The sequence below is a fragment of the Papaver somniferum genome, chromosome 8 (assembly GCF_003573695.1).
Source record: "Papaver somniferum cultivar HN1 chromosome 8, ASM357369v1, whole genome shotgun sequence".
NCBI lineage: Eukaryota > Viridiplantae > Streptophyta > Magnoliopsida > Ranunculales > Papaveraceae > Papaver > Papaver somniferum.
Genome location: NC_039365.1, coordinates 33,851,753 through 33,863,033, shown reverse-complemented (window position 1 = coordinate 33,863,033; position 11,281 = coordinate 33,851,753). Strand labels below are relative to the sequence as shown.

The following is an 11,281-nucleotide window of genomic DNA, read 5'->3' as shown; positions in this document are numbered from 1 at the left end:
AACAGTTAGATGTTGAGAATGCCTTTTTACATGGAAATTTGGAAGAAGATGTCTACATGACGCAACCGCCTGGATATGTTGATCCAAATTATCCCAATCATGTTTGTAAGCTGCACAAGTCGCTTTATAGTCTTAAGCAGGCTCCCCGTGCTTGGTTTTCGAAGCTCTCCAATCACTTGTTGCATCTTGGGTTTAAAGCATCAATTTCTGACAGTTCTTTATTTATACTGCTCTCTGACTCTTACACAATTTATGTGTTGGTGTATGTTGATGATATTATAGTCACAGGTTCGAATCCAAGAATGATTACCACTCTCATTAATGATCTTGGAAAAGCTTTTGCTATAAAAGACTTGGGTAATTTGTCGTTCTTTCTGGGTGTTGAGGTTCTCAGACAAGGATCAGAAATTGTTTTAACTCAGCGCAAGTATGTTACTGATCTTCTGCGCCGAAAAAAGATGGATGGTGCTAAACCAGTGACAACCCCTTTAGCCTCAAATGCCAAGATTCAAAAAGTTGGCTCAGAAAAGTTTGCAGATCCGACTTTGTATCGCAGTGTTGTTGGTGCACTTCAATATTTGCATCTGACAAGGCCTGACATTTCAGTGGCAGTTAATAAAGTGTGTCAATATATGCATGAGCCGTTTGAGGAGCATTGGGAGCTAGTGAAAAGAATCCTTCGTTATCTGAAACATACTATTGATTTTGGTTTACATCTGAGATCATCCAAGGACTTCTCTTTGCATACTTATTCTGATGCGGACTGGGCAGGTAGTTTAGATGACAGAAGGTCTACAAGTGGGTATTGTGTATACTTTGGTGGGAATTTAATTTCATGGAGTGCCAAAAAGCAGAAGACTGTCTCTAGATCGAGCACAGAGGCTGAGTACAGGGGTGTTGCAATTGCTACCTCTGAAATTATTTGGATTCAGTCATTACTTAAGGAGCTTGGTATTTTTGCATCATGTCCAACATTGTGGTGTGATAATCTTGGTGCGACGTATCTCACTGCAAATCTTGTCTTTCATGCACGAACTAAGCACATAGAAATCGACTATCATTTTGTACGGGAGAGGGTCGCTGACAAGCAGTTACATGTGCGGTTCATATGTTCTAAAGACCAACTGGCTGATATATTTACTAAGGGGATCTCTTCTCCTAGGTTTCAGTACATACGAGACAAGTTGCACATTCGTCCACTCAAGTACAACTTGAGGGGAGGTGTTAACCGTGCATCATAGAGTCTTCCTCAAGACTCTCTGTTCAGTTAGTCAATCAGTCTGCACTAGACTATAGGCTAGCTAATCGTTCCCTTTTGTTGAGCTATAAACTCGTTCTCCAAATCTGTAACAATATTTGGCTTTATCTATATCTCTGTAACTGTTTTTAAGAGTATAAATAAGAGTTTAATCTTCACAGGATTTCTGTGGAAGATATTCATCAAGAATAGTGTTCTAAGTCTATCGAATGGGATGGTCAAAATCCAATCAAGTGTGTGAAATAGGGAACAAATCAACTATCTCCGACCGTTTAGAGTTGCAAGTTACAACAGCCATCAGAAAACGGGTAACTGGAAAGAAAAAGAAAACAAAAGGGGAAAAAATGTTAAAACGGCCGTTATTATGGTAACCGCCACAAACTGTTATTACCGTTACAACAATTTGTCATATTGGGTTATGCCCTTGCTAAAATAGTAAAATGTTTTTAGTGTCATTTTAAATCAACCGCAATGTCTTGGTAATTCATTTATGTCTTACTCGTAAGGTCTGCATAACTTTAGTGCAAAGTTTTCTTTGAAATTCAAAAATTTCAGAGATGTAATATTTCCGGGTTAGTCAAATGAGACTTCAAATGAATCCTAGAGAATTTCAGAATCTATTGTTAGTCTACGGATTTTTTTTTCGAGAGTCTCCAAATATTTCTTGTTATTGGTTAGAGACTTTTTTTTAAGTCATTCAAATTCTCTGAAACTCAATGTTATTGGATTAGGATTTCGTAAGAGTCACTCCAACAACTTTGTTATTTGAAGGAGAATTGAAAGTCATTGATTTGTTGTTTTCAGAGATTTGGAGAGACTTTTTTAGTAAAATAGGCATGGTAGAAATCTCTCCCCAATAGGTGATATTTTAGGAGACTTGGAAATTTGGAGAATATTTGTTATTTAAGAGTATGACCATTTTTTTTCTCTTTTTTTTTGTTTGAGTTGATAACCAGGGAACGAGTCATTTGCGCAGTAATCCAGCTGACATCATCTGAATATATTGGAAATCTCCTCTCTTTTCTTTTTACCAGTGGCGAGATAGCATAACAAATAAAATGTGGGATGAGTGGAATAAAGAGAATAAAAAGTTAAACATAGGATAGCAGTGAGATTTATTTTTGACAATGAACGCATATTTTACTAGGTCAGATTTGTTTTTGACAATGCACACATATTTACTAGGTATCCATGGTACTTTTATTAATAGTATAACGTGCATTATCAAAAAAATTGGTAGATTTTTGAACTTTTACTTAGATACTCCCTTTGTTCTTTTTTAATAGGCTGGTTTTGTTTTTAGAGAAATTTAAGGAAATTAAGAGAACTAATCATTGAAAGTTGTCCTCTTGACACTTGTCAATAAAAGAAGTGAAGTGAAATGGTCCCCATGACACTTGTCAGCAAAAGAAGTAAAGTAAAATGGTTCACATGACACTTGTCAGCAAAAGAAGTTAAGAGAAAAGTGGTCCCAGAAAATTAAAGTAACCTTTGACTTTCCCAATTAGGAAACTGACCTATTTTTTTGAAACATTAATTTATAGAAACCAGCCTATTAAAAAAGAAACGGAGGGAGTATTATACATTTTTTTGTCTCTACAAGTCACCGAGACTCTTTACAAATCTCATATTTTGTCTCTACAAGTCACAAAGACTCCCTGAAATACTCTTAGATACTCACAAGAGATCTCTAGATTTTTAGAGAATCTCCGGAAATCACTCAAATAGAAAATCTATGAAAGTCTACAAAAATCTCATTTGACTAACCCACTGTTATTCCAGTAAAATTTTCTCAATAAAAATCAAGATTTGGTGACCTTGGAGTAGGAATAGCAACAAGAGGTGTTGCTTTCTTCAAAACAATCCCAAACTTCTCGGTAAGATCAAGTTTTTCCCCCTCGGGTAATTTCCAATCAAATGAATGCAGAAGAGAAGCTAATACATAGATCAACATTCTTTCAGCAAGAGGAGTTCCTGCACAAATCCTCCTCCCAGACCCAAATGGAATATAATCAAAATCGTTACCTGTGGAACCATATTTCTTGAGGTTATCATCACTACTCAAGAACCTCTCCGGCTGAAACGTTAGCGGATTTTTCCAAGCTTCCGGGTCTCTGTGAATAGCCCACGCATTAACAAACACTCTGCTGCCCTCTGGAATAGTGTACCCAGCAACTACTGAAGATTTAACAGAGCGATGTGGAATCAATAATGGTCCTGCAGGATGTAACCTTAAAGTCTCCTTCACCACTGCTTCCAGGTAAGGCAACTGGTTCATATGAGACTCTTCTACGATGTTGTTTTTTCCTACTACTTCATCTAACTCTTCTTGAGCCTTCCTCATAACTTCTGGATTCTTAATCACTTCTGACATTGCCCATTCTAATGTCGTCGCGGATGTGTCAGTCCCAGCTACAACAACATCCTGCATATTCATATATGATTACATGATTAAGTTTGAAATTAACCAAAGACCGTGCCAACCAATATCATTCCAGTGGTGGCTTCAAATGGATTACTAAAACCAAGCAGACCAATCAAGTAAAAAGTGATTTTATTAAGAAATGAAGAAGAATTACATACCTGGAGCAAGGCCTTAAGCTGAGCCATAGTTACTTGTGTTTTGGACTCATGTTCTTTAGTGAGCTCCAATAGATACTGCAAAAAGTCTTTACTGCTTCTCGGTTTGGAGCCATTATTCTCCTTCTCTAATTTCAAGTGCTGCTCAATGACTGAATCAAACATCCGATCCATCTCATTCAAAATCCTCCACGACTTCTTCTCGATCCCTTGCATGTCAAATCTTGTAAAAATTGGAAAAAAATCTGAAATATTGGGTTTAAGGCCTAATTCAACCATTTCATTGAACAACTGCCGAAATTGAATCCCAACACGAATCCTTTCGTCCCCCTGAATTGTGCCACCCCATAACATGTTCAATACCACATTCAGAGTTGCTACAAACACTTGCTCACCAACATTTATGGGTGTACCAATCATACCATGAACATCCTTCACCATCCGTCTGATTTCAGATCGGCGTAGAGAATAAGAAGAATCAAGACTTGTGTTACTCAATAGTTCATGAGTCAATATCTTACGAAGCTTTCTCCACTCTTGATCACTTTGACCCCATATAATATCTTTCCCACCGTACGTCATAATCAACACTGATGTCGGTAAATCCCTGCCGGAAAAGTTAGCATCTTGATCTCTAAGGACCTCTTTTGTTACAGAAGAAGAATTCACCACAATAACGCGCATCCTGCCAAGCTGAAGTTTGATAATTGGACCATATATTTTTGATAATTTTGCAAAGTATACATGGAGATCAGGTTCTAAGGAAAGAAGGCTTCCGATTAATGGTAACCCTCGTGGACCAGGTGGAAATCGTGTTTCTCCACTGCTCCTCCTTTGCAATCTCCTACCAAGAACTACAAAAATATAAGTTATAGCACCAACATTACCATCGAGACCCCGGTATTGACTTTGTTTCCGCCATTTGTGACGTTTTCCATCCACCGCCACCATGACAAATCTGAAATCTGTAAAATCATCTAAAATGAACCTGCAAGTATAGATCAGCCTAAACTATTTCCACAGAGAGAATTGCAGTGAGGCTGGGTAATGAAGATGAAGAGATTGAATTGAAGATAAATATGTATGTAAACTATCACCTACTATAAAAAATATTTTAAAAGAAGACGTGTAGAATCAGATCGAGATTCATGAAGGTTATGTTTTGATGGGTTTTCTTGTGGTAGAATACCAAAGTTGACTAAATTATTAAGTGAAAGGGTTGACAGATTATGAGAAAGGACTGTCTCACCAACTTCTTTTCCTTTTTAAGTATTTTATCCTGTTCTAATGTTTTAGAACGTGGACTTACTTTGAGAACGGCTGTATTCGTTGGTTGAGTTCACATTATTGATGCTTTTCTATAGAATTTCGATTATCAGAATATAGCTAGGTTCAGTTTCTTCAAATATGTAAAGATGGAATGTAAAAACAGCTTTAATGGTCAGTTAGAACATTCAACAAACACATAAGCGATATAAAATCAAACAAAACAGCCGTAATAGATGAAATTATCACAAGTGAAAATCAAAATTAAAATACAAACCTATCAAATGGGATAGTCCAAATCCAATCAAGTGTTGTGAAATAGGGAACAAAGCAAACGTCTGGAACGGAATTTGCTAGTTTCCATCTCTCTAATAAGCAACTATCTCGACCGTTTACACTTTAAGAGTTACAAGTTACAACAGCCATCAGAAAATGGTATTACTGGGGAAAACTAGAAAGAAAGAAAAAAACGGAAAAAACGTTTAAATAGCCGTTATTATGGTAACCGCCACGAATTGTTATTACCGTTATAACAGTCCCACTCCCCCTTTAAGACATTGTCACATTGGGTATGCCCTTGCTGAACTGTCCCATTTATGTCTTACTCGTAAAATTCAGGATTTGAAAATCTAGGAGTAGGTACAGCCACAAGTGGTATCGCCTTCCTCGAAACGATACCAAACTTCCCTGTGAGATCGGGTTTCGTACCTTCAGGTAACCGCCACTCGAACGAATGCAATAGCGTAGCTGATAGGTACGTTACCATTCTTTCTGCAAGAGAAATCCCAACACAGACCCTCCTCCCAGACCCAAATGGAAGATAGCTGAAGTTATTTCCTCTGTAATCATATTTCTTCATATTATCAGGAGTACTAGCCAAGAACCTCTCAGGTAGAAACTCTGACGGATTGCTCCAAGCGTCTGCATCCATATGCATTCCCCATGTATTGAAAATCACTTTAGCACCTTTGGGAATAGTGTACCCACCAATTGTGCAAGGTGAATCGGGGCAGCGCCTAACCAACATTGCACCTGGCGGGTGTAATCGAAGGGTTTCTCTTACTACTGCATCCAAGTAAGGCAACTTGGAAATATGAGATTCTTCCACTATGTTGTTCTTCCCGACCACTTGTTCTAACTCTTCTTGAGCTTTCTTCATCATGTCTGGATTCTGTATCATTTCAGATATCACCCATTCCACTGTCGCCGATGTTGTGTCTGTCCCCCCAACGGCAATATCCTAGCAATTGTGCAGGGTATGCCATATTAAGTTTATAATCAAGAAAATGTAAAGTAAGTGAAATGGTGAAAGAGGGAGATAAAGGATTACCATGAACAACGCCTTCATCTGGGCCATGGTAATTTGTGTTTTAGGATCCTGTTTCTCCATGAGCTCCAAAAGAAATTGTAGAAAGTCCTTGCTTTCTTTGTGCTGCTGCTCCTCGGTTCTTTCCATTTTCATGTGCTGATCGATTATTGAAGCAAAGATTCGGTCCATCCATGCTAATAGCGCCTTTGCTTTTTTGTCAATACCTTGTATGTCAAACCATTCAAGAAACGGGAAAAAATCTGAAACATTAGGCTCGGCACTCAGCTCAACAATCTCATGAAATAGTTGCCTGAACTCCGCATTAACACTTGTCTTCTCGGCCCCAACCAGTGTGCCACCCCATAGAATACTCATTATCACATTAAGGTTCGTCGTAAACACTGCTCCGTAGACGTCAACCGGAGTTTCTATCTTACTGTACAAATCTTTCACCATCTTTCGAACCTCATTTCTACGAAGACTGTAACAAGAATCAAGATTTGTGTTACTCATCAGTTCATGGGCACATATCTTTCGAAGTTTTCGCCATTCAGCGTCACTAGCACTCCATACCATGTCAATACCACCATAGGATAAAACCATCCCCACGACAGGTCCGTCGCGATCAGCAAATTTAGCATCTTGATCTCGAAGGCCTTCCTTTGCTAGAGCTGAAGAATTCAGTACAACACTTCATACCCCATTGAAGTTTGTAAATTGGACCATAAACTTTGGCTAATTTTGTAAAATAAAAATGGAGATCAGGTTCCAGAGATAGGAGGTTTCCAATCAAGGGGAACCCTCGCGGTCCCGGCAACGACTTTCCGCAGTTCCTCCTCCTGCTAATTATAGACAAAGAGATTGCCACCACGGTAACCGCCACAGAGACGACTACTCCATTGCTGCTGACAATATCCTTCCACCCTGACCAACTAGAAACTGTAGAAATCATCAAGTATCTGACACTATGTTTGCAACTAACTGAAGATGATTTAGGTTGCTTATGATGCCTATTTTAGGTAATTGAATCTAGGAAATGGTTTCTTCTCTTATTCTGATCAGATCTGAGAACTGGTTTTATTTGGGTTATTAGTGTCAACATATTTTAATGAGCAGCCGGGGAAAAACAAAGACAAGTTGCACTATTTAATAAGAGATAGATATGTCATAGAAAACTTGGCACTCACATCTCTGAATATATTATTAAAAGTTATTATTGATAAAATTTTGCCAGTTCCGGATATTGAATATTGCATTACTGCTTGGCAGAAAGTCCAATTTGCAAAATGTATTTTCGGTGTCAACTTTCTTCATTTGGATATCGTTTGGTGCAACCAGAAGCAGCATAGCATTCATTGTTCATGTCAAGCAGAAAGCAAGGACATTCTACAGTTTCTTATGGAGCTCATGGGGAGAGAGGATCTTGAAACACAAATAGTCATGACCAAGATGAAGGGCCTTGTTACTGACAAGAAAAACGTTTAATACAGAACCGAAAAGTAAGTCTGTCAAGCTGACCACTTCTCTAACCTTACTAGTTCTTTGGTTTCCGGCAAGGGACACCCCTGATGGCGCTCCTTACCTCAAGATTGCCAAATTTTGAATTGTACCAGTAAAATAAAAATCAAATGATGTTCTGTTTACTTTGACACATTTGACAGAGTTAAAGGAGATCCAACCACAAAACAAAAACTCAAAACACAAAGACAAGCCCAACACCTAGTGCCTTGTATGTGCCTTATCAATAGCCAACATCTCCCTACAAAGTCCTCGCTTATACCTTCTTCTTTTTTTGAAGCATCTGATGCACAATGTTAACACACACCTCAGAATGCGAATCCCAGCAAGATAATCGGCTGCCATAGCTCTCTCTATTGCGGGGGCAAACTTTTGATTGAATGATGTTTACTTGATCTACTCGTTGACTCCAGTCTTGCATAGTTGCATATATTGAAAACTTAGCTAGTTTGAGGCCTGTCCATTTATTATTTGAGACCTATCACAAAAAGATAAAAATGAGTCAAGCAAAATCAAAAGCCTATTATTTCCATTATTATTATTTTACCACTTTTTCTTTGATGAAAAAGTTAGAAATATATTAATCAAGCAATATGATGCAATAAGTTTACAATTTCATTTTTGTCAAAAATATTAAAAATAATGCTAGCGTTTTGAACTCTTTGTTGAATATGCAAAGATCGATGTTGAATTTTCCTGCTCCTTGCTTCTTTCGCAATCGAGTTCGTTGTCGCATTGTAATCTCTACTTATGTATCTGACTTGTGCTTGAGTAAGCTCTGCTAAAATTGTAATGGTTTCTTTGATCGTATTCTCTGTTATCCAAGAAGTATCCTTGTCTTTGTTGATGATCGAATCTGCTAAGATTTTACAATCTGTTACAAAGTCACAATTGGTAAAATGTTGTTTCTTAACCATCTTATCGCCTTTAAGAAAGATATCGCTTCTGCATGAAGAGCTGATGAAGCTAATCCCGAACCCGCTGTAAGATGTAAGAAGGTTTCTTGATCCACTGAATACAATATATAAGCATAACTCATAGATAAATTCTCTTTTTTAAAAGAGGCATCTGTGAATATTATCCAATCCGTCTTTAGATTTGACTACAAATATTTGGTAGTCTTCATTTGAATTCCATGATTTGATTTTTGTCGTTAATATTCGAAGAGATGTTGAAATTCTTTATTCGTTCAATTAAGACTGTTGGTTTTGGGCTTATATTTCCAAAAATCACTTCGCATCTATATTTCCATATGAATCATAAGATTGTCGCGCTTCTTTCACTAAATTGGGATAACTTTGCATCTGTAATCCACTTTTCTATCCATGAAGTTATTGAATTCGTAGAAATCTGAGAATTTACTGCGTCTAAAGAACAGTCAAACCATATTGCTTTAGTGAAAGGACATCTTCAGAATAAATGATTTTCTGTTTCCGAGGCTTGTAAGTTGCACATAGGGAACTAAGATAATATGTTCGGGTTGTGGGTTGCTCGTCTACTATTCGTTGGTAGAGTCTTCTGGTGCAATTTCCAAATAAACAGTTTTATTCTTGGTATTACTTGCATTTTCTTGGTTTCGGTTGATTATGAAATTGTAAAGAGATATATACAGAAGTAGGCCTGTTCTGGACCCTTGTTTTCGTTTCTAGGCCTCTTTTTTTATTTCTTACAAATCTAGGCCAGTTGAACGGATTCCATCCAAATCCGTTATCTCAGTCAATATCTCATGTTGACTGGTCAATATATCGCCAAAATCACGGCTGCAGAGATCTCATGAATGTGTGAAGATTACTAAAATGCCTTTTTATACGTTTATAAAGATGATGACAAGTGTAAGGTCAATTATAACTGACCTAATGATTTATATATCCAGAAAAAAATCAACAGTTTATAGAACCGGCGATTAAAATAATCGGCATCGACACGTGTCACGTTCTGCATCAATTATCAAATCTAATATTTGGAAATCTATAGAAGATTCGACGGTTAAGATTAAGACTATCATCATTATATTTTAACCATGATAATCTGAATTCCCCTCGTTAACAATCTCCCTGTTTCATTAGTTCTTTTTCTCTCCCTGGTTTTTCGAATCAGAGTATTCTTCTTCTTCAAAATTGATAGAAAACTTAGGGGTTCGTCTGAAATCAAGGATAATCGTACTTTGGATTAATTTTTTAGCACAAAATTAAGTTGTTTGATTGAGATTTAATCGTGGTAAGGATGGCAAAATCAAAATGAAAAAGAAAATAAAGGTTAGTGACAAACCCATTTATACATTTTTCTTCGTTTGTGTGATTCTCTATGTTTATTATTGATTATAGATAATGCATATGTTGTTATTATGGGTTAATTTTTGGACAGTGTTTATGCCAAAAAAAAAACGATTGTTTATGCCAAAAAAACGATGGGGAACATTGTTTGTCGCGTTGTTTTTATGGAAATGAATGAGGGAGATTGAGTCTAGGATAAATGTGTTTTGAATTGATGGAGTTCCAAGATGAGAAATCACGGAAATAAAGCAAGTTTAGAATTATGTTTGCTGCCAGAAATCATCAGCAGGACGTACAGAAGGTGTGTGGAAATGCGGCTTAGGAAACAATGGGAAGCTCAAGTTTGTAACACCAGCAGGACGTACAGAAGGTGTTTGTGGAAATGCTCGAGGGATCAGTTTTTCGCAGATTGATTAATGGATGTGAAGTTGTTTAACAGATCCATCTACAATCACAAGATGAACTGCTGCGCTGACTAGTTTAACGGATCTGAAGTGTTCTTCAAACTTGATAATGGTTTAACTGGTGTTTTGTTATCATTGGTGACGAGATGGAGATTGATTTGGAGATGGTACTGTTGCAGATAAATGCCATTGTGTTTGTTGTCATTGTTAGTGATTAGGAACAGTAGAGAAGATTAAATGAGTTGAGATGCAAGTGGGACGGAGATTATGCTACCAGTTTGAGGTTGAGATTGAAGTTGTTTAACGGGTTCTGGTGAAGGTGCAGGTGCACTGTTGAGAATGTAGAGAAGAAAGTTGAGCAGTTGTTGTTAATTACAGAGAAGTGGGGTGTTGGCTTGAGTCTGTTGATGCTATTGACTTCAGATAATGAAGCAATACATAGAAGGAATGTATGCTTCAATGGTGGTACTTGAACTGATTTGGTTGCAGTAATAGATGAATGTTAGGTTGAATTTCAGGGAAATAGAGATGGTAGTAGGATGGGTCGTTATGACCTTGGATTTGTTTTGATCACTGTACTAATTCTGTCTATATGCCACCACCATAATTGCATCATCATACGGTGATGAAATATGATTATGATGTTGCTGGTAGTGAAGGTTTAGCTGAGATT

At 37.4% G+C, this 11,281-nt stretch overlaps 2 protein-coding genes across 2 annotated transcripts; both read right to left on the bottom strand.

The window, feature by feature from the left end:
• Positions 1 to 2,800: 2,800 nt before the first annotated feature.
• LOC113306738 (geraniol 8-hydroxylase-like) lies at positions 2,801 to 7,499 on the bottom strand. Its single transcript, XM_026555646.1, has 3 exons — positions 6,435 to 7,499; positions 3,842 to 6,344; positions 2,801 to 3,683 (listed from the first exon to the last, which is right to left on the bottom strand). The coding sequence occupies exons 2-3, from the start codon at positions 4,787 to 4,789 to the stop codon at positions 3,051 to 3,053; spliced, it is 1,581 nt and encodes a 526-aa protein (XP_026411431.1). The 5' UTR covers positions 4,790 to 6,344; positions 6,435 to 7,499; the 3' UTR covers positions 2,801 to 3,050.
• Positions 5,706 to 8,276, bottom strand: LOC113305380 (cytochrome P450 76C3-like). Its single transcript, XM_026554428.1, has 3 exons — positions 8,239 to 8,276; positions 6,435 to 7,104; positions 5,706 to 6,344 (listed from the first exon to the last, which is right to left on the bottom strand). The coding sequence occupies exons 1-3, from the start codon at positions 8,274 to 8,276 to the stop codon at positions 5,706 to 5,708; spliced, it is 1,347 nt and encodes a 448-aa protein (XP_026410213.1).
• Positions 8,277 to 11,281: the final 3,005 nt, after the last annotated feature.